This window comes from Haplochromis burtoni, unplaced genomic scaffold (assembly GCF_018398535.1).
Source record: "Haplochromis burtoni strain Fernald_Lab_line unplaced genomic scaffold, NCSU_Asbu1 Contig_162, whole genome shotgun sequence".
NCBI lineage: Eukaryota > Metazoa > Chordata > Actinopteri > Cichliformes > Cichlidae > Haplochromis > Haplochromis burtoni.
Window position 1 is genome coordinate 744,603 of NW_024582523.1, and position 24,460 is coordinate 769,062.

A 24,460-nucleotide genomic window follows, 5' to 3' on the forward strand; every position below is an offset into this window, starting at 1 on the left:
AAAAAAAAGAAAGAAATCACAGCAAATTACAATGTGAAAATGAAACCACATTTATTAAGAAATTAAATCCAACTTCCTCTGTGCCAATGAAACGCTGATAAAATGTTGAGTTCCCTGGAGCAATCGCACAACTTGATCATTTCAAAATAATAAATTTTCTGTTACTGAAGTTTAATTGTAAAACAAAATGCATTCAAATCAGCTCTGACCTTCAAAAATTACTTCACTGGCTTCATAACAGACAGTAATAGATGGGTTCAAAATGAAATGTTACACACTTCCATGATGGCTATGACACAGTGGGTATCACATACTAGCAAGAAGCATCATCTGGGTAAAATTTGGTGAAAGCTAGGGCCCAACTTTAAAGGAAAAAATAAAGGAGAAACAAGACCTGCTGCACAGACACCTTCACATGTCTGACCGTCATTCATAAAATACTGTGCTCACATATGATGAGACAAGACCAATGGATACATTTAGAAAAAAAACATTGAGGAACAAGACAACTAAATGTTAAAAATATTAACCAGACACAGTCTCTTTAATGTTTGATCACTGCACTCTTGCAATTATTCTGAGCAGGAGCTTCAAAAATTTATTGCAGTCATTTTAGGGTTTAAAGGTTTTCTTCACAACTGCATGACGACACGTTGTGCAGGTAAAAACAGTATTAAAGTGTTCACAGAGGGACTAGCAAGAGATGGCTGAGTTTTCGCAGCACCTCTAGTTGGATGACACGTGTAAACAAAAATGGTCCAATGGAGGGAAAAAAAAAATAAAAATTCTACAAAAAATCTTTTTACCTCTTAAAACTAAAATTTTAATCAAGGCAACAGGAATCTCTTAGTGTGTAGGGGATAGAGTGCCGTGCAGAACTTCCTTCTTTTAGTGTTAAATCTACGGTAGTGTCACAAGAAATTCACCTTCAGGTAGTGTTTCTTCACAATGTCTGAGAAAACCGACGACTTTTGTTTTTCTTTTAGTAAAATCCTCCCTCTCTCCCCAGCTCAACAATTACATCCCCTGCCCTCCCGTTCCCCGAGGCCTTAGCAAAAAATCACTTCTTTCCCATCCATCTGAAAGGACTAAACACATGCAAACCCAGAGAAAAGATCTGACAGAAACTCTTCTGCACCCCTTAAATCTGTAAAGTTCTTTCAGATGGAAGTCTGATCTACCAAAGCTTCTATGTAAGCAAGGACACAGGGTGAAAATAACCCAGCCGTCTTCTTCCCTCCAAGTAGGCGAGTTCTGATTTCGACTGTATTTGCTGCTCCCCGTTACAACACGCTGCACTTCCTCCTCCTTCTCTTGACAGGTGGTGGGCACAGAACTGCCCTGATGGCTTCATCAAACACCGTTTTAAGGCCACGCTGGGTCAAAGCTGAGCACTCCAAGTATTTCACTGCACCTGGTCAACAAAAGGGGGAAAGAAGAACAGTCTCGTTTTTTTAGTCAAAACATATTTTAAGATCCTTCTACACTTTAGGCAACAAAAGGCGGCAGAGGTTTCTAAATAGAAAAGAAAGAAATGGATAAAAACACAATTACAAATAACCAATGATGAAAAAAAACAACTCAGCAATAGAAATGTTAAATATTTTAATTGCCATAATGAATTATAAGTTTAAAAAAAAATTGTGCGCAGTTTTATCAGATTTCTAAAGGCTTAGTTTCTGAGGCTCCATCTGGAAGGTAGGAGATGGTCTCTTCCAAATAACTACTATGTGACTATAAATAGACAATATACTGCCAGCCACTTAATTAGGCACACCTGTTCAGATGCTAATTAATAAGTGTTTTTATTTTTTTTATTATTATTATTATTATTATTAAAATGAGAAAAATATCATCAAAGAGAAAATGAAACAAAATGCTGTTTCTAAAGCAGCAAAAACAATTATAGGAGAAAAGTCACTACTTAAATACTGTAACAAGTTTAAAATGTCAATAAATATTCCTGAAATGGCAACAATGAATCGACAAACGAGCAACAAACAGACGCCAGTCGCTGCTGCTGTCAGTCTGCAGCCAAGTTAACAGGAATATGCCAAATTTAAAATAGTCCCTTGCAGAGTTTGCCTTCTAGCATCCTCATCCTCTAAAATAATAGTCAATAAATTATTATTATTATTTTTAAAAAGGAAGCATTTGTCAAAGTGTGGAGCTACAACTGACTTATTTCTTTAGCCATGGCCAAGCCTTGCGGGTAGATAATAGGAGAGAGTTTCTTCTCCTTCAGCTTCTCAATGGTGTCCTTGTCGTCTCTTAGATCCAGCTTGGTTCCCACCAGGATTATAGGTGTGTTGGGGCAATGGTGCCTCACCTCAGGGTACCACTGCAGGGTGAGGACAGAAGTGTTGGCATGCATTATTATTAAATAAAAAGACGATACTGAATGCAAGTGCATTGTTTAAAACAATAGATTTCTTTCACAGTTTCCAGTTTCAAACAGTGTTACCTTTAAGAAGTGTGATCATTGCATCAAAGAGCTGCATTTGAACTAAAACTTACATTTTGCTTTTAAAACATTTTTTTAATAGTTTTTTGGAAACCATTGTGACAAAAAATAAATAAATCCTAAAATTAAGCATATTTCTTTAGCTAGACTTAGAATTGTGTCAAAAATGCACACCATCATCTGGCTATGTATCACACTAACACAATTACCCAGCCAAGCTGATCTGAGAATGGCATTTCATGGACAACAGTTAAGTTAATATTAAAGAGCATGCTGTACTGACCTTGGCACGGACGTTTTCAAAGGAGGCTGGACTGACGAGTGAAAAGCAAATCAGGAACACGTCCTGAGGAGGACAAAACAGACAAATCACTACGACATTAAGAACTTCACTATCGCTGTGCAGGCGTCTGTGTTCCAACTTTGAAAATAATAACCCAAACTTAATGTAAGAACTAATTAACCATAACAGTTGAGGATGAACATTTTGAACATAAGACTGACTAATGCAGATGTGAGGATTCACAAATAAACACAAACACAGGCTGGTCCTGTTGGGTAAACAAAGTGACTCCCATTACTCGAGTCATTGGCACAGAGGCCAACTTGACTGCGAAGACAAAGAGGGCAAACAAGAGCTGCTTTTCAAAAGCAAGAGCTGCTTTTCACTTCCTCCAGCCGTCCTCCAGACAGTGTATAGGTACTGTGGATACAAGGCTCTACTCTGCAGAATGCACAGACCCTGTCTTGAGTATTAGAGGCCAGTGAATAACTCCAAATCGGTGCTGGGTAAGTGAACATTGTCTGGCTACACCAAACTATGCAAGACAGTGGATAAACACATGTAATATATGCCTGTATACATACTGTCTGCGGGTAGGACAGTGGCCTGAGCCTGTCATAGTCCTCCTGTCCTGCTGTATCCCACAGTCCCAGGTTCACTGGTTTCCCATCAACCATCACATTGGCAGAGTAGTTGTCAAAGCTGCAGAGAATGAGAGGTGGATAATGTTTTTGAAACTATGCAAAAACGTACAAAACTTTTTTCTTCTGTAATATGCAACTTAATGTTCAAGATTAACTGCCACATGTCAATTTGACACTCCTACCTCAGCTGGCCAGTGGGGGATTTTGTGTGTGTGATACTTACACCGTGGGGATGTACTCTCCGGGGAAGGCATTGGTAGTGTAGCTGATTAGCAGACATGTTTTACCCACAGCCCTGAGAGGAGGAAGGAGGGAATGATGAGAAGTGGAGCACTTTACTTGAAATGTGTGAATGGGGAAACTGTGCTACTTGACAGGTTAACATGTCGAGTTACAGGTTTCATGTAAAAGATCTAGCTTTGGATGACCACTGCTGACCTACTGCTTTGGCTTTGTTGTGATCTTTCAAAGAGATGTCAGGTCTTAATCGCAAAAGTTTAATTATGCTCAGGAGTGTCCTGAAACAGCTTTTATATTATATGATCTAAAACACACAGTATAGTATAGGGGATAAGAGCACATACAAATACATTACAAAATGCACTGTAGGCTTAGAAATGCATCATAATCCTAAGGTATATCTGATCCATGATTTTCAACAAAGTGAGAATTTGTACACACACACACACACACACACACACACACCATCATTAAATCATTAAATGCCACCCAGTCATACAGTGAACTATGATAGGTCTCAACTACTAAATAAAACTTTGTGCTGAGCACAGGTAAAGACATTATGTTTTTATTTGCGTAAGTACTATTTCACTTAACATTTTCACTTTCAAATTATTTAGTTCAACTTTCATTTTCATAAAGCTTATTCCAATATATAGTTTTGGTAGTAAATTGAAATTTTAGCTTCATATATCAACTATTATTCTAGACATTCTCTAGACGTCCAACCCCTGTAGGTTTAGCAAATATTTAATCAAATTATTTGATCAGTGAATTGGATCAATTTGAAATAAGCTAATTGGTGATATTTTTCTTTTGTGTAAAAAAAATTCTAATTTTTTTCAATCCAGCATAAAAAAAAATTTTTTTAAAAATTGAGAAAAGAATACAAATATACACTTTTGACAAATTATCACAATTTTTTCTGCGTTTTCTTTTTTTTTTGCAATGTGAAGATTTTAATTATTTATTTAACTAGTGTGTGCGCAAATATTAATATTTTAACTTGCCAATATTCAGTCTTCTATGTGCATCTGTCCGATATTACGGATCCTGAATCACTTTTATGGTAGGGAAAGGGAAATTTCAGGCCCTTTTCTTTTCTAGTTTTTGAGATATTCATGTTCAAACATTGACTCAGATTTCAATGTGCAGCAAAAAGGCCTGAAAGTGGATGAACGGGCATTAACCTAATAAATATCTAGAAAAACATTTGAGATATAAAGATAAATTTTCACAGCAACCACTATGGGAGTCCAAACTCTGACTTGTAGGAAAATCGGAGATGGTTGAGCAGAAAATGTTTAAAAATGTGAGGAATTGAGAAGGAATGACCCAGCTAATTTAAAATTAAATGGCTTCTGCTGAATTGTAATGGTGGTTTGTTGTTTTAAAGCCTCAAACAACGAGTGAATTAAGTTTCTCAAAGGCCTTGGGCAGATTCACAGCTGTTGTAAAACCATAATTTAAACAGACAAATGTAAGCACTTAATCATAACACTTTATAAAAAACGAAATGCCTGCTAAATAACGTGCTGTGGAGCCTTTCAGTCACACCGAACCGGGGCATGCAGATAAATCTGTCTGACCCAGCTGGGCTGGAGAACAGGCACAACAACAGCTGTCGCTCATGTTGGCTGTTATCTTAGGCATGTTAGCCGCTAGCCAACTGTTGGTAACTGGGTCAACTAAAACAGCCATAAAACATCGTACTGTGCTTCAAACTGTGAACATTTAAGAGCTCAAATTGATAATAAAATTGCCCTTTAACTTACCCGTCCCCCACCACCACACACTTTATGGCCTGCATCGAACGACTCTCTCTCTGGCGACTCAGCCGACGTTACAGCAGCTCGGCGTCCGTTAGCTTAGCTGGCTAACAGCGGCTATAATAAAGCGGTCCCGTACCGTCTGAAAAAGTGCAGAATAAACAAAGCGGGGGGTCCTCGACGGTGGTCCGAAAAGTTTTAAATGTTGCTACAGGACGTATCCGACCTGACTGTCCTTGTTAGCAGCACTCCGGTGAAACTCCAAAGTTGTAAAGGCAACACCCAAAAAAAAAAAAAAAGTCAAGACTGAGAAGGAAAAAACGCCCACAACTTGGAAGCAGAGGCTAGGAGATTCCTGCAAGGCATGAGATTGGTATGGTAGTCAAAATGTGCCATCTGCTGGTTAAAATAACAACGTGATAGCCTCCAAAAAAGTGACAAAATAACAAAAACTCCATAAACATATGATTCTTTGCAGCAATGCACTGTCATGTAAAAAGTAAAGAGAAAAAAAAGGAAAAAAAGCATAAAAAGTTAAAATACTTGGAATATTTTGGAATAACATCTAGCTATATAATAATGTTTCATATTGCCGAATAATTATTTTTATAACAGCAATGTCTAGTTAGCGGCTGATAAGTGCAATCTATCTCTTAATATCTGAAGAAACGTCAGTTGTTAAATAACTGTAGGGACAGTTAAGCACATTCATGTAAATATTCAAGTGAGCATTCCTGCTGTCTTTATTGGTTAAATGTAACTGGCTGGGGTAAGCAGTGTCATTTTATAAAACTAGCAACATGCACGTGAAAAATACGTTTAAGAAACAAAGAAACCGCAAAAAAAAAAAAAAAAAATGAAATCATCATTTAAAACCTGCAATTTGTTTTCATTCTGGCTATCATTAACTAATAATAAAATTTGTTTTGTGAGATGAAAATTCTATGCAAACAAAACAAAAAGAAAGAAAGAAAGAAAGAAAGAAAGAAAGAAAGAAAGAAAGAAAGAAAGAAAGAAAGAAAGAAAAAGGCAAGAAATAAGGATGCAGGCAAAAACATTTCTGTGGCATGGCATATTTGATTTCCAGCCACTACATTATACAATTAAAGGGCATTAAATTAATAGGTAAAAGGCTTCCTGAACTAGTGTATTTGACAGAGAAGATGAGATATAATTCCCGGACTTGGGGAATTCTTTTGTCACAGTAATTAAATTTGAAAAACAGAGAGTGAAATACATCAAAATCAAATACATACATATATATATATATATATATATATATATATATATTATATATATATATATATATATATATATATATATATATATATAATATATATTATATATATATATATATATTATATATATATATTTGAATTTATTATTTATTTTTGAAGCAATATATGTAAATGAAATAATTTTTAAATAAATTACATTACATTTTGACTGAACAAAGATTTTAATAAAATGAAAGCCAATATGAGATCAAAATAAATACACTTAAGTGGAATAAGTACATATGAAGCAGTAATATCATGTACAACAAGTAAATATTTCAGAATCGGCAAAGGAAGAACATGTGTTAAATGGGTTACAAAATGTAGCAAAAAAATTATGTACTTCTTTCCATGTTTTGATTTATACATGTAATGATCTATTTTATCTTGTGGCATTGCTGTCTTTACTTAAGGGCCTGAACACTTTTATTACTCATCAACGTGGTACAATCAAACTGCAGTTGTACATGCACACAGATGGGGGCAGTATTGTACATCTTTGTAGCTCTGTGAAAGGGAAGCCAGTAGTGCTGATTTTTTTGTTGCCACTGGGGAAAAGTATAATAGAATCACAGATCGCTCTCTTTCTCTCAGCGTCTCTGAGCATCATCTCTTGACATTTATTTTGTGTCCATTAACTAATCACAGACTCCAAGGCAACCATGTCCCCGCTCACACACATTACTAACCATGTCTCTGGATTATGTTTTGGGGGAGATTTTTCCGGCAAACAACACATTAATAGGATAAACGTCACCATTAAGTGAGGGGAGAAGGGGGGGAGAGAGATTAATGAAGGATAAGCAGGCCTGTCGCCATCACAACGGGGAAGCTGTAAAACACAGCAGAGGGGCGTCACACTGCGTGATTACTGTATGTCAAACTGACAAAATGAATGAAGAAAATCTTCCCCGAGGTTGTACTCATGCATCCTAATGAAGAAAAAAAACACAAAGAAAATTTGTTCTCAATGTTTTACTGTGAATTTTACACAGCACAAAGTTTTTTCATAATAGTTTCTTTTTTAATGTTTGCATCTAGTTTGGCAGCATGTTAATATTTTGCGTCTGTTCAAGTGATATTACCAGTAAAGGCAGTTTTAGCAACACTGGATCTTACAGTATTTGAGCTTTTTGAATATAAATTCAGATATTTTTTTTAATTTACTCTCACCACATTTCTCACATTTTTTTTAAAAACCTGTAAAGTTGCATTAAAGGTGAAAAGCTATTTTCTTGCATATCTACTGTATTCTTACTGCAAACATGTATTGCATTGTGCTGTGCAGCTTTACACTCTAATATCGTAATGGATTTGTCCCCTCATTATACCATTATTCTATTATGTTCCTGTTACAATCTCCTTACTTATGTCACACAGTTCCTGTACTATTTGGACAATGAACATTGGCTCAATACAGGTGTCCTATTGCTAGCTAAACATTAACACAGTCACATAAACACTGGAAACAGCATCATGCATCCCCGACAATAAAACGTTTTAATAAACTTACCTGAAATAACCATCGTGAGACTTTAAAGTCATGATCATTTATAGCACCCAAGTGTATTCATAAAGAAAGGTACATTAAAATGCACACATTTCCTTTTTTCTCTCTCTCTCTTTTTTACAGCAATGATACTGTTGCAACTGGCATGACAGTTCAAGTAATTTTCTTATCTAGCTGAAAAGAAATGTAGCATTTCCCTGAAAGTTAAACTCTGTCTATATTTTATCATCTCATTTAGATTTTGCGGTTTTGCAACGAAAAGCCGATGTGGTTGACTTGTGCAATGAAGCAGATCACATAAAACCTAAGATTAAGACTGTAATCTGATCTCCGGTGCATTCACTGACAGCGGTAGGGATCTGTCATTACTTACACTATAGAATACAGTATCTGTTTTCTTCATGGTCAACTTTGGGTGATTTTTTTTTATACCTTTAACATCCGACCTTTAATAAAGATGTGAGGGTTTTTATCATTGGGACTGTTTTGGCCTTGTCTTGCTGTAACACCTGAGTTTAGGGAGGTTTTAAAAACTATTCATGAACTTAGCCTCCAAGTCTTTTTTTATGCCATCAGTCCATATGCATCTTCCTTCAAACCGCTGCTCAGAGAGACATATCATCAGATCATTATGCTGTCTAATAAGCACCGAGATTTAATGACCCTTTTCATGGTGTTGCCATTTGCATAGGAATCATATTGACAGTCTGCACGTAGTCATCACTCAAGTGCCTGAGTATAGCTTGCAATGGTGCATGTGGGGAATCACACAATGTGGGAAAATTCAGCATTTTAAATGAAGTAAAAGCTACATTCTCTGGATTTCCTCATTCCAGCTGAATTGAGCACATAAAACAGATGGCTGATCCCAGCTGAGGATTTGCCATTTGTGCTGCTGCTGCTGCTGCTGCTATCTCTCCTTCCCACATGATCAATGTAAGCCTATGCCACAGCGACAGGAGATAACCTACATAAATGATTCAGTAGCTCATGATGGACTTTCCAAAAATTTAGCTGCGACTGCAACTCTGATTAAGTCACTGCAAATGTTCATTTGGAGCTCATAGTTCGGTTTCATAACTTTACTTTTTTGCAGCACAAGTCTATGAAGCAAATCCCCCCATGACAATGTGTTAGAAACAGAAATAAACTCTGCTTTATTCTTTGAAACCTTACTCTAGGTGCTTCCCGAAGGCTTCCTCTAGCATATTCTCCACCTGGATGTCGAGCTTTAACAGAAGGATGCATGTTTTCCTTCAGTTTGGCTTCAGGCAGTGCTGTGCACCTTGTTTATTAGCCAGTGGCAGCAGATGGAGAGCTCCCTAAAAATAAGCAGCGCTTTTGAAGTATGACAAGCAACATGTGCATGGTTTAGTCGTGAGATGAAAAGGGACTTCCATGCAAATGTCCAGTCCCATTTCTTTCAAAAAAAACATCTTTTAATTATGCAATTACATTTTAACAATCAAATACAAGTCGGAGTTTTTTACAATCAAATGTTCTGGTGAGTCACATGTTGCAGGGGTGGATGTGATGGGAAGCTTGTGTCTGCTCAAACAACAGAAAAACTGCAGAGCTTTGCTCCCAGCTGGAAAGACGTCCCACGTGTTTCCCTTTGTCCCCTCGCTCTCATTCAGTGTGTGCGCATTTCTCTTTCTCCGGTTTCTTTTCCGGCCTTCACCAGCTTTGCCTGCTTCAGTCTCTCCACCATTGTGAGACAGGAAGTGTGTTACATTACTTGTGTGTTGGGATTTGCAGGAATGTGTGGGGGAAGTTCATGATGGTTTTCACAGGATTGAGGAATTCTTAAGAAACTCAGCAGGTTCAAAGCCAAATGATACAAATGAAACAAAATATGTGTTTGAAGAAAATAAATTCTGTATCTGATGACAGACATTGATAAGCAGGGTCATTGCAGTGGTAGACTGAAACACAGGAGGTGATAACCTCCTGTGATAACTGCATTTCGTTGCCCTGTACCTGTGCATGTGCAATGACAATAAAGTTGAATTCTATTCTATTCTATTCTATAAATCAAATGCAGTGCACTCACTAATTGCCTAATTACATTTAACATTTCATCACTTTCATTTGTAAATCTCACTTTCAGGGATCTAAAATCCCACTACTTACCTAACAGAGCTCAGTAATCAGCATTTTTCTATCTTAAAAATAGAAAAAGCGTGGAGCTACATTGCTCAACCTATGCTTCATTATATCAGTATGGGTCAGGAAGCAGCTTACAGCGTTGCTGACTTGTAATTTTCTTCTTCAGAGCAACAAAAAGTTCAGGGCATAAAAGTTTGTAAGCTAAAAGAAAAAAGTCAACAACTTCCTGGAGAAAAACTTTTGAGGGTGAATGTGGATTAGTCATGGGATTTTGTGTGTGTGTGTTTTATTGCCAGAGGTGCAGTTGTGGTCAGAAGTTTACATACACTCATCATGGACATGAATGTCATCGTTACTTGATTTCTTTGAACTGTTCTTTTTCCAGGGTGAAATGATTGTAAAGCATACATCTACTATAACTTTAAAAAACAAGAACTTGGTGGTTCTGAAGGTTCCACGATGTCTTTAACTTGACAAGGATGAGGCCTATTAACCTATTAACTAGTGATCATTACTGATTACAATTGATAGATTTATATATTAAGTACATTCCAGGGTCCTTAATCATCAGAAATGATCAAGCTAGGCGGCTAATGTGTACATTTACACTTGTAAATGTGGTAGTAATGTTAATAAAGTGTGAAATGGACACTGTGGACTGACGTGTTTATTACACCTTTTGCCGCGATATTGGGTTGAATGCTCAGAACAATGGGAAAATCCAAGGGACTCTAAGAGGAGTGAGGCCACAGACTTAGGATCATGACACTAGACGACTGTAAGTTGGACACAGTTGGATGTTCCACCAGGACAATGATCCCGAATACATATTAAAATGGTTTTGGAACGGATTAAGCAGACTAACATTAATATTCTGGAATGGCCTTCCCAAAGGTCGGTGGATTGTGGAATACACTGGGAATTTGTGGAATACACTGAAAAGATGAGTCTGTGCCGGGAAACCGGCCAGTTTAAATGAACTTTACAAATTCTGCTAAGATGTGTGATCAAACATCCAGTCAGAATTATGACAGAAGCTTGTTGATGACTGCCAAAACCTTGGATCAAATATTAGTAGGGGTGCATGTATATAGTTGAACCTTTATGTACTGTATAATGTTGATCATGTAGCTATGTCTATTATTCATATACAGTCTATGGTTTAGTGGTACGTAGCATACTTCAGCATGGTGATCTGGTTAAATGAGCACATCTGAGAATGCCATCATACCCACCTTCTCCTAGCATGTGTGCATGACCATCACACAAAGTTATAATATTAGCAACCAAACCACAAACCCCTGACAATGTCTACATTACCAACAGTAAGAACATCCCCAAATGATTTCTCTATATTTCTTTTTTTGTGAAACAGTAACACATTTACAAAGTTATAATAAACTGATGTTTGAAGAGTTTAAATTGACGCGTCCACAAACATCACAAAAAGGACAACTCTTGCATGCGTGCACCCAATGATGACGCTGCACATGATGTTTTAATGCAGATGACACAAGTTGCCTTACAGGATGTGCATCCATGCAAAGCTTTTTTTTTTTCTTCTGGCTTCTAAAGAAATAAAAACAAAATGCATAACTACATTTTAATGAAGTCAAGTGTGATGACCGACTGGGGCCAACTTTATGAGTCAACAAAAATGAGAATGCTAGGCCAAGGAAAGACTGACTCTTACTTTTTCTGTCTCTTTCTATTTTAAATTCGCTAGAAATTTGAGATGACTCACAAAGTATTTTTAGGCACACCTCTGGAAGACAAATGTTCCATTTCCAAGTATTCCAAATTATTCAAAACAAAGTGTACACCATAAACAGCAGATGTATGAAGTCTAGCTTCAGTGATTTAAAGGAAGCTCTTGCTTGAGTCCACCCATTTGGTTTCAATGAAGCTGGAAATGGAGCCTCTTCCTGTTCCAGTCCGGACATCTGCATGCAAGACAGGATGATTCCCAAACCTATGGCTGTCACCTCCCTGCATTCCTGCTTATTGTCACAGCCAGGAATGCTAGTTAAAGAGAAATATGACAAAACTGTCACATATCCAATTATTCAGTCCTCAAGTTTCTTCAAGAAGGTTTGTATGAAAACTCTAACATCTGACTACAAGCATGCCTCTGAGGGGGAGTGAGGAGGAATTCATGGGAAACATGCTACAAATTAATTACAGCTACCCACGCTGTGGACTCAGTATCTGTTTATTCCATGAGCTTTGCAGTGGGAAAACAAGGAAGGCCATTAAATTACTATTTTTAGGAAGAGAAGTGTAGTTTGCTCAACAAGTAGGGTCTGTCTTTAATTTGAAGTGAGGAATGAGGAAATGAAGTAACTGTTCATTTTTTATTTTCTGGAAAGAGCACGATTAGTAACATACAATCAGATCACAAGACGGAAACCCATTCTTCAAATTGAAATAATGAGTATTTCAAGATACTTAACTCTGGGAATAAATGAATGTGCGCATATATGTTAAATGTTTGTATTTCTAGTAGATTAAACTGTGTGTCAAGAGTGTTGATATTATTCAGGTCAGATATCAAATATGTAGAGAGTGATTTAGCTTTAAGTTTGTATTAGAATGAAACGTTACCCCACTCAGATTCATAGGTCCATTATATCATAAATAAATCTGCTGTGATTGGAAGTATGTGTACGTGTTTGTTCTACTTGGTAACAATGACGTCATTGCTGAGGCATGAAACAATGAATGCAGGCATGATTTATGTCAGCCGTTCAGCCAGCAGAGGGATTTTCAAATCAGAAGTTTACTGTAATTATGCCACAGAAGGGAAACTAAGCACGGGAGTTTTACTCGGCTTTCCAGTAACAGTTCTATTATAGCTCAAGGTTTGACTGAACAAAAGACTTGCATTTATCAGACTCTTGGTATACTAAAGGTGTGGCATTCAACAAGTTCATTTTTCTTCTTGCAGTACAAAAAAGCATCTGAACAAAAGACTGAAAATAAATCATGTTCCTTACATCGCTCTTGTGATGTTCCAAACTGCAAACTTTTCAAGTCAATGAAACCTTTGTAGCATTATGGTGCTTTTACTTCAGGCCTGGATGTTTCCTCCACACGTCTTCATGAAACAAACCCACAAAGCAAGCAGGAATTACTGAAGTAAAGTAGAACTACTGAAAATATAAGCTGAAAGTAGCTTATCAGGTTTTAATGTTTACTATAATTTAACTTTTATTACTTGGCTAAGTCTTGAGCTGCCCCTCATTTCATTATATTTTGGTAGGAAAGTGGAGAAAAGGTCCAGCGATTTATTAAAATGTGCAAAACACAACTTTAAGTTGCCATTGGGAATACAATTTTTAAAAAAAGCAAAAAAAAAAAAAAAAGTGTATTTGTGCATGTGCTTGCATACTAACGCAGAAACCGTTAGTGGTAAAAAAAAAAAAAAGCCACTGCCTCCAAATAAGCTCCCATGTTATAGTCATAAACTGTATATATTGTGCCACCACTATGTTTATTTCCAAATTAAACACGTGTGTCTTCACTCTCCCACTCTGCATGCTTTGTAGTTAATGAGAGTTTAAATCTTGCATGCTGCAAGCTTGTGCTCACATTCATGGATTATTATCCCAGATATTTCAGCCACCGTAGATATGGTTGCTGTTTGTGATTGAACCTTCACTTTGAAAGAGGTCAGATTTCATAATGCTGCGAGGGTGGAGGAGGACAGGCCCATCACATCACTTCCTGCTCTGTAGCTTTTTTCCATTGTGCCCCTGTAGTTCTGCACAATGTGTCCTCAGCAACAACTCCCTTCCTGAGCTCTGGGTTGTGCACTTTCATATGCATTTCATGTTCTTTGCAGTTGGACTGCTGGCGTGGCTTTGCTGGAAAATCCTCAGTGAGTCAGACTCCTTTGGCGGTGAGCCCTCAAAGGTGTCGTCATGCGTGCATCACCAACATTGAGGCAGGTATATAGGTCGAGTGCAAAAAGCACCTTTAAAACAGATATTTAGACTTTTCTCACAAGTTAACCACTGATCTTGTAATTGATGCAAATAAATACATCGGGAAAACATCTGGCCAAATCAATAATGTTAAATAAAATTATATGATATGATGTAATCACCTTATTATGAACTATAATGTGAACTAACTAGTTTTAAGGGATAAAACAACAATCCATATCATATATCAACATACACATATTACAAACATATATACATAATATATATATATACATATATCTATATATATATATTAGGGGTGCAACGATACACAAAATTCACGGTTCGGTTCGATACTTTGGTGTCACGGTTCGATATTTTTTCGATACAAAAAAATGTTCATGCCTTTTTAATTTGTCATTTATTAAAATTATAAATATATATTTTAACTCAAAAGTACAGTTTTTAAATTTAATGTTGCTGAAACAACAAAGTAATAAAAAAAAATCTATCTGATCGAGAAATCACTCATCTTTGGAAAAGAGAGTTTATTACAGAGAAATGGCTCTTTCCAAAATAAAAGCTATACTATACGCTTCTTCTGGGCTATATTCTCAGCAGCATATTAAACATATCAGGTCCCCATAAGGAGAATCATGTGCTAACGGCTGTCTAAATGACTCGGGTAAAGTTTGTAGCATGCTTGCTTGTTGTTTTTGTCTGCTTCCACTTGTCTTTGCACTAGGATGGTGTCGGTGTAAATGTGCAAACATATTCGTTATGTTCCCATTAGTGCTGTCAGCGTTAATCTGGTTAAAATGACATTAACGCCATAACGCGGCAAATCTCCGTTAATGAGTTACCGGTGGATCGCCCTGCCTGGGGCTGGACGGCATTAACATGTTAACAAGCTAACTGCGCTAACACACTAGTTTCCACCAATTAAGCATTGCGTGGCACATCCAACATACTGTTTTACTTTTGTCCATGACACGCTTACCATCAGGGTCATGCTTCACATGAAAACCAAGATAGTTGCCAGATCTGAATGAGGGTGGGGGAGGTTCAATTTCGGGTAGCGTTGAGGCAGTTGCCATGTTGCAACGAGCTTAGCTTCTGTCTTGCTAGCTTGCGCTGCTCCAGCGCTCAACACAGACAGCATCATCAGAAGAAAAGTTGATAAAATAAAAAATGTTGTATTGTTCGATACATATGCGTATGGATCCGAAAGCACTGTATCAAACGGTTCAATGTCTACACACATGTATATCTCTCTCATCTGAAATGTCAAGATTTCCTGTTTCATCTTCAAAATTTTTTATTTTTTTTTATTTTTAGAAAAAACCTTGAAAGAAATTGCAAGAATAATAGTAATCTACATTTTTAAAAAAATCACATGTGCAGGTATTTTGTTTTTTCTTTCTTATTTGAGTGAGTAATTTCACTTTAAATATCACAATGCTTTACAATTATTTTGCTTGATTTAAATACCCCACATCACTCATTTTACTTTGTTTGGTTAATCAGTAAGCGCCGGTTACATTGTGTGTGTGTAGTGTAATGTTTCGTTGGTGTGGGGGGTGTTATTTTTGGGGGGCGGGCCTTGATGACGTCGCTCTTGCAGTGCCGCTGGTGTGAACGTAGACGGAGCAGCTGAGGATGGAGCAGAGGGACAAGAAAGCGGCTGCCTCACATCTCATCGTCTCACCTCACTCGTGCAATTAAGGAGCTTCTTTTAATACACATCGAGGCTTCTTCCTCACTTCCCTCCCTTCTTTTCCGTTTTTTCATTTTTGTTTTCTGTTAATTTTGCCGCTGACATCTGCTCACCGGTCCACTCCTCCATCTGTCAACACACCGCCGGCGTCGCCTATGTGTCAGTGGACGGAAAGAAAATCCCGGTAAAGACAGATAAACAGAATTTCCCGCGAGGTTTCACACCTTCTGCTGGAAGTGCCAGGTCGCTGGTATGGACGAAGACAATCACGGTGAGGCTGTTTTCCTTTCTCCCACACTGGTTTTCTCTCCCTCTCAGTCTGCGCGCAGGGGAGGGGGACACGGAGAGGACGGTATGGATGGATGTGTGCGAGGACGCAAGGATGCGCGAAGACATGAGGTTGTCTTGTTTAGACATTCCCAGTCTTCCACGGTCGGCCGCCGTGTACCCTGATAATACATACCTGCTGATAAAAGAGCGTTTTTCAGATATAGGGCAGCCCTGTAATGATTTGCATGCCCTCATTCATCGCAGGTGAGATCCTGATCTTGGCAGAAATCAGGAAAGAAGGGTGGAAAAAAGCTACACAAAGCAAAATTTTCCCTGCATGCTCCTTTTCCATCTGTTTGATGTCTCTCTGCTTTGCTTTGAAGTATCTCTCACTATCTCTTGGCGCCATGTGAAGCCTGTAAACTGGTGGAAATTGATAAGATATCTGACAGGCACCCTTCCATATGGAGGATAGTGCATTTTCTTGTTAAATGTTCTTCTTTCATGAGCAGTTCTGTGTTTAAAAATTAGGGTTTTTTTTAGGATAGTGACACCCATTGTACATTTGATTAAAGTCTGTCTGAAGTTGTACTTCTAGATCTTGTAGTAAAATGAAATACTGTAATACTCATTATTGAATTAGATGCAAGATTTACATTTTTGATCTTGATGTAGGTGTAAATTAAGCATGATGAGCTCACTAGTGATGTCCAGTGTGCGCTGACTGTCCAGAGACTGTCCTGACTTGGGTATTAAAGCTAGTATAATGCAGTCCTGATGGTGGGTTTTGGTTTTAAAGCTGAATGAATTCAACCAGTTCAGGCGAGTGCAACATAACCCAGATTACCACACATGGTGGCTGCAGCTCTGAGTTGGTTATTAAATGATGGTGGCGAGCGACACACATACGGGATGCTTCCAAGCAGATAATCCTAACCGTCTTCTGGCCTGAAGTCCTTGAATACAATGTAGTGTAAACAAATGGATATAGTCTGATAACAGTTTGGCGGTTAAACTATGAGATTAGTAGAGGCAGGAGAGGCGTTCCTCTGAACTTCCACTTTTTCTTTTTTACCCTCATCGGTGTCATGCTTGAATTACCTGAATATAAGGAAAGCTTCATGCTCTGCCCTGAATTTGAATGAAAGTGATATAGATGACACAGATATTTCCAAATGTTCCAGTCAGTATGCCCTTTAGCTGATGTCCGTGTTCAATTTTATTTGAATTCCACTCGGGTAGCTTTGCATGATTCACGCTTAAAAATCCTCTCCATCCTCTGTCTGAAACAGGCATTCTTTAGCGCGTCTCCATTTAGGCTAGCTTCCTTCGTATTGGCTGCCCCTCTCAAACAATCAGAGCTGTTTGCCTGAGATCAACGTGTTAAGAGTTGAAAAGAAACACATGAACTGAACATTTACAGCAGTCTGAAAGCTGAGCTCTTGCTTTACAAGGACTACTTATACACACTCTGACTCCATTATTTGAAACTGTTTAATATGAGCATCCATCAGTGTAGGAATATTTATATAATAGACAAATAAGGGACTATATTTTGGAGGATTTGTGTGAATATTAATGTTTGTATATTTGCTGCCAAAATCAGGCGTATTGATTTCTCACTCCACGCTCTCACTCTAGGGCTAGTTATCAACAAGAAGATCTAATGTGCCACAAAGGTAACTGTGCTGATTCATGATCCAAAGAGCAAGAAATATTCATATTTTAGCTTCACCAGAAGGAAAAAAAGCCAGCTATGAACAAAGATCTCTCTTTTCACGTGTGTTTTAGGAGAAGAGTTTTAAATGTGTTATTTCAGAGGCTTGCAGACATGAATATTATTTTACAGTCATCCTATTTGGACTCTAACCCATGAGGAGTTAGTGTGGTTGTTCCATTTTCCCTTAAAATCATGCGCACTACAAGCCAGCTCCTCATATGAGGTCAATCATAGCGATACCAATTTCTCTCCCCCCCCACCCCCGAAAAAAAATCATGTGACAAGAAGAGAGAGCTCAAGAGCACAGAGGCACGCCGTGTGTGATTAAATCTGAAATATAGGACACGAGCTTGTTGAGATTACACGCAGCGGTGTGCGTAGCGGATTTTTCAAATAACTTTCCATACATGTTAAACTAATTGAGAGCTCTGGAGCACTTACTCACACTCTCGCTGCCTCCCATCGCTTAAAAATTGTTCACATGCGCACCTTGATACGCTGATGCTAAGCGAAAGGCATTTGGCGCCTGAATCTGTCTGCCAGTCACTTAACGGGCAGCTGCACAAAGTCAGTAATGTCAAAGACTCAGAGGTGTGTTCTGCTACATTTTTATGTCAGATCACTGAAAAAACTTTGTGATGTCAGTGCCGTGGTGATTTTGCAGACCTTTAGCTCAATGCATGATGATCTGCCTTGTTGCAAACTGTGCTTTGTAGCTCTCTTATCTTGCATTCTAACATATGTGCACATTATGGGACCGTGTTCCCACGCCTGCACGTCCAGCCTGCACGCAAACTGCACAACATATGTTCAAAGTTAAGGGCATCATTTGTTCTGCACCGTTGAGCCAATCTGAGAACAACAGAGGCCCAACAGATGACATCATATTTTATAGGATTAAGCAACAGTACACAAAGAGCTAATGCTCCCTCAACCCTCCTCCTCTGTAACTCTAAACAGTGTATGGGAACATGCAGCTGGGCCCAAAATGACAAGGCGATACTGAGGTTTCTGATATGAGAGGCCTTTTATTTTTTTGGTAGATTACAGGTGTGCACCAAATCGGTATAATCAATGCTTTCTGCTGACACTGATTATCAGGTGATCAGGCGATGATGTATACTGTTAGCTGGCTTTGCTTGTAATCATGAACCAATCAGGGAAAAAATTACCACCCGCCTCTGCAGCTCTCTTTAGCTAAATGACCCATTAAGAAGATGCTTTGGGCGTGACTAACTGATCGCACCGTGTTGACAGTCTGCAAATAAAATCAGCGTATGATGTGAAAAGACTTTAATTTTTGGTGTTTAAATCCAGTTGCTGCCCACGACTCGTTGAAAGGTTTTCACTATGCTTGGTGTTGTTCACTCTCTAGTCGCAACTTGCGGCCGTCTAGCTAAACAAAAGCCGCTAAAACGACTGCGTGCTGGCGTCCCTGCAGTAAGCGACCACATAAACACTAAACCACTAAACACAGTGGAGCATTTAGTTATTTATTTCAGGAGCAGGTGGAGACCAAAACAGAGGGAAAAGGATTTCCCATTCATCTCTTAAACACATGCCGATTGTCACATTTAAGGAATCTTATACATTCAGTACAAAAATAAAAACAAACAGATGTAGGCTGTCCAATGGCTTCACAGTTATTTCACATTGTTAAGCTTTCCTTCCATGCTGCGGCCTCCGTGGTGCTATCACTATAACAGCTGGAGGACACATCGTACATAAGAGTCCATAATGGGCACATTCGTTTATGGAATCCCAAACATTTCCTTTGGCAGGTGTGAATGAGTTTTGTTTTGTGTTACTTCACAGTGGTGCCAGTGTGATCTGCTCCTCATTGCATGCTGCATTTCTGTTGGATGGTTAAGAGACTTAGATCGTAGCTCCAGTCCTGCAACCCTCCGTTTTTTCCCACTGTTTAGCATGTTATAGCGGCTAGATTTCAATCCATGTCAACAACCATACAGTAAGCAACTCATTGCAAGGGGAAAAGTCATGCTTGTGTTTGCAACTTGTTGCTCTGCCTCAAAGTGTGTGATCTGGGGGGGCGGGGTTATTGAAATTCGCAGACAGAATCAAGAACTTGTAAAGCACCTACTACTGTGCAGTGTGTGGAGTTGTCCCATCCTGCAAGTAGAACCTATATTTCTTAACTACAGTTATCCCCACGCTGAACGAAACTATAAACGGTGCCACTGTGCATTGTTTGTGGTACTCAGCTGCAGCATGGGATTCATTAGTGCATGTTTACTGCACTCGCTAATCAGAGTTGGCGCTTCTCTGCTCAGCTTGCATGCCACAGAGCAGACAGGGCCTGGCTTCAGATTGGATGAAATCAGCAACAGGCTTCAAAATGTTTTTATTACTCATGTGTCTATTTTTAGAATCATTGTATAGCTGAATGGAGAAGTGGAAAGAACACAGACGCAGGAGCTGGCTAGGAAGCAGTTCGCTGAATGGCTGGATTGAGGCCATGGATTTTTACTCTTGGATTTTAAAAAACTATTTTTTTTAGTATTTCCTTTCCTTCGTAGGAGCTCTGTGATGCTTCAGTCAAGGATTATTGCGAGCTGAGCTTTTTGTGCAGACTTGGGAGTATTAAAATGCTGAAGTGAATAGAAATTTCCAACACCTTTATTAAAGCCTGAATGAAGCTCTTTGTGGCAAAATCAGTGCAGACGCCCAAAATGTGCAAAACTGTTTGTCTTTGTTGAGCCCCGTCAGGCTTTTCTGTCCATGTTTCCTGTTTAACTGTCACGATAACCCGAGTGAGTCAATCAGCACTCTTCTCTCTATCTGACCGTGGGAAAAGTTAAATGGGAAAGGCCTTTCCTTCCATTCCCCTGCTGTCTTTGGACTGTGAGTGTGTTCTGAAATAACATCTCATATCTGAATGTAAAGACCTGTTAATGGTACACACCACAATGGCAGTTACTGTGTCTCCTTAAAGTACATCCAGGCTTTCTGATCAGTCTTCTCTTGCAGTGAAAGAGCTTGAGTAAAAAAAAATAAAAATGCCTTTCTTCTTTGCGTTTCTGTGCAATCAACTCTCAATGGACATCAGACTGGATGCAATTATTTCATATCATATTCACCCCGGCAGGCGTGAAACTCAAGATAAGATGGCTTTTGAGTCTACACAGAACTTAAGCTCTGAGGGAGATTAGTTGGTAAGAAGGGGAAGTTGGTGTGATTGGGGTATGGTCTTTGTTGTGGCTGTAGGGCGAGTGAGTGGGAGGACATCAAACGGATACTTGAGGCGAGCTGTGGCTGCTCTGTAGGTATCCATCACCCTGGGAGGCTGAAAGTAAATGGTGCTGGTGCTGAATGGGTGGATACATGTTTACTAGTGGCGACAGCATGAATAGTGTTGTTTTTGCTTTGTGAGTCTGTCTGTCTCTCTCTCTGTGGCATTATGGTTGAAAATGTGGTCTGGGAGACACCTACTCTAGACGGACCTACCCCAAAGATGGTTTAGAGTACTTTAACCTGGGTTTATGTGTCGGTCTGTGCAAAGATTTTGCCACAAGCTCTGCAAGATGCAGTCAATACTTAGCATGTCACATTAGACATAACATTGCTGTCTGATGATAGGTGTGGTCTGAACTGCTGTAAAAGCACAATATTACAGAGTGAATGATTTTATACTACTGCACTCAATCTATGTCTAACGCAGCATGCAGAATAGGCCAACAGGGCTACCAGCTTTAATACTTGTGCTGGTGTACCTGCATTGCTTTGCATGTTTGCTGCCAAAATACTCATTGGTGGTGGAGTTTCTCTCTTCAAGTTGGTGTGTTCTCTTCCAGTCGACTCAAAAAAAGAGGAAAAGCCGAAGTAGCTGAAAATGCAATCAATCATTGCAGTCGATGCAACGTGTAGATAAATCCCCAAAAGTTGATTCTGTTGATCTGGACGTAGCGTTTTCAGTGGGAGAAACGTTTCGTCACTCATCCAAGTGACTTCTTCAGACTCAGCTGACTGCAGGTTTCCCCAATCTTATAAACAGTACATTTGCATAATGACTTAAACTAGCACCACTGAAGAAACAATGGGCTGTGAGGTCAGTTCCTTGATCATTAGCATGCAAATTCTCATGACCATTGATCAACAACCACTGATCAATGGCCATGAGTACCATTCACTGGGGAATGGCATGCAATCACAGCATGTACCCTTAGGCTCCCTCCACGATTCAGAGATGCTTTCCCTTTCCATGTAAATGGCCTCCTTGACTCCACGTTCAAACCCCGCTCCTCCCCATCCAGTGTGTGTACATCCTCATCCTTGAAAGAGTGTCCACTGGCCTGTAGGTGTAAATAGACTGAGGAGTCCTGGCCTGATGAGGTGGGTCTTCTGAGACTGAAGAAGTCACTTGGATTGGTAACGGAACGTTTCTCCCACTGAAAACGCAGCGGCCAGATGAACAGAATCAACTTTTGGGGATTTACTTACTTGGATGATTGAGCATGCGTGTAGGTACATTACCATAAGTTAAGGCAGAGGGTTTGACAAGTGTTCATGATTACAGAGTCCTTGCAGTTAAACATAAATCATACTTAAGAGCAGACAGTGGGTTTTTTTTTAACATGAAGAAATCTCCTCAACGACCCCAGTGAAAGCCTTAGTGTAGCTGCCATTGTGGCCCTAACCAGTGGTTGAAAACACCAAACATGATGTCACATCCACTGGTGCAAGCCACGCTTTGATTGTTTCAGCTGGTCATATGCCTGTTGTTTTGTTTTTTTTCTGGGGGGGCTTTCTGTCTTTTGTAACATCACATGGGCGATACAGCCAGATCATGTTGGTTTCATCAGAGCAGAAGCTCAGAGGGAGATGTCACGACTGCTTGAAAAGATGAGACTTCCTGAAAAGATGGGCTCTTGAGGGGAAAGAGAAGACAAAAAAAAGAGGAGCACAGAGAGACCACAAAGAACAAACGGGACAAAATAGAAACAACAAGAACAAGAAGTTCCCAAAGTTGATGACTTGCAGTTGTGTTGTCAGGTGCTAAGTATAGTCCAACTAAGCCGAAACCATTTGTTTCAGCTTTGCATATTTTTCTGTGATAAAAAACAAAATAACTTCTGTTTTGGACTGAATGAAGATAAACATAACCCCGCAGCAACATCCAGTAATATATTTTGGTGACAATTAGATTTCCCGTATCCAACATGTAGTTGAGCAATACTGTATAGAAAAAGTGTAAAATCTGCAGATTATTGTGTTACATAAAAAAAGAAATGCCAGTCATCTGAATAGGTGGGGATTTTGAAAAGCACTCATTCGCTTTCTTACCAAGTGTTATGTGAGAAGACTAATATTAATGCTGCTTAAAGCTAAAAGCCAGAAGAGGGTGAGTTTAAATTAGCTTAACATTTATCCAAATGTAATTAAAAATAAAGAAAAATCCATAGAGCATAGAGCTCCATATAATTCATCCTTCCAAACGCCATACAGCACCCGAGTAGTCTGAAATGACTGTCTGCAGTGGTTTAGGCAAATGCGTCTATTTTGTGTCATCACAAGCAATTGCCAAAAAAAAAGTGCTAAAATGAACTCTTAAAATCTCGCTGGTTGACCCAGTAGGCAGGCTGTGTTATTTAAAGGCTTAAGGGGAGATTTGGAAAGAACAGAAATTCATTTTGACTGCCAAGATTATGGGTTTTGTGGTGCAACATTAGAAGATTAAACATACAGTTGCATTACACCACATGTAAGTAGACAAACACACAAAGACAGCGCTGGCGAGTGATGCGCAAGGACTGAGTCGGGGCTCGTAACAAACTGCATTATTTAAGTGTCGGGAGAGACGACTACATATGGACCTGATTAGAAGAGAGACTGTGGAGGCTTTGCAACATGTTCCCATCTCCATGGTAGTAGGTGTGTGTTTTCGTGTGTGTGTGTGTGTGTGTGTGTGTGTGTGTGTGTGAGAGAGAGAGAGAGAGAGAAAAAGAGAAACAAGACATTGCAACTGTTTGTCAGTGAGGCAATGTTTTTGCTGTTGTAAATAGGGGGACGCTTTGCTTGGAATTATTGCTCCGAGCTTTGAAAGGAGGAATCTCTTTAAGTGCGAGACAGAGAGCAGATGGGAGACAAAAGGCTCGGCAAATTAAATGAGCGTGTTTCACTGTGGGGACCAACACAGAGAGACAGCAGCAGAGATCTGGGCCTACAGTGTCTGAGTAATTTCAGCTGAAGGGGAACGCTGCGTCCAGTTTAGGAGAATGAAGAAAACTGGGTCCAGCCGATCATACAGGCCTGAAAGGAGGGAGGGAGTAGTGGGGGTGGCTGTGAGACTTGCATGTTTTTCTTGGCTTCTGGCTGGATAGAAATGGAGGACGCCAAACCCTTTCTCACCTCAGCACAAATACGTGGGTTACTTTTCAACCACTACTACATATCTTAGGTCAGTCTCACTGTCGGCACTTATGTCAGGCCATATATTAAAGGAACATTTCATCCCAAGAATGAACTGCATGTGTTTTTCCTCTGTTATGTACTACAACTGAACAGTAGGCTTAT

At 39.1% G+C, this 24,460-nt stretch overlaps 2 protein-coding genes across 2 annotated transcripts in view; one reads left to right on the forward strand and one right to left on the reverse strand.

Moving 5' to 3' along the window:
- Nucleotides 1–34: 34 nt before the first annotated feature.
- On the reverse strand, nucleotides 35–5,730 carry rac1a (Rac family small GTPase 1a). Its single transcript, XM_005932845.3, has 6 exons — nucleotides 5,407–5,730; nucleotides 3,615–3,686; nucleotides 3,332–3,449; nucleotides 2,748–2,810; nucleotides 2,182–2,341; nucleotides 35–1,414 (listed from the first exon to the last, which is right to left on the reverse strand). Exons 1-6 carry the CDS (start codon nucleotides 5,439–5,441, stop codon nucleotides 1,284–1,286), a joined length of 579 nt encoding a protein of 192 aa, XP_005932907.1. The 5' UTR covers nucleotides 5,442–5,730; the 3' UTR covers nucleotides 35–1,283.
- A 10,103-nt stretch (nucleotides 5,731–15,833) lies between these two features.
- The window catches only part of LOC102295077 (cytohesin-3), a 31,054-nt gene continuing 22,427 nt past the window's right edge, over nucleotides 15,834–24,460 (forward strand). Inside the window, exon 1 of the mRNA XM_042225156.1 lies at nucleotides 15,834–16,210. Within this exon, the coding sequence (XP_042081090.1) occupies nucleotides 16,192–16,210 (19 nt within the window). The 5' untranslated portion in view covers nucleotides 15,834–16,191. The remainder of the gene's footprint in view (nucleotides 16,211–24,460) is intronic.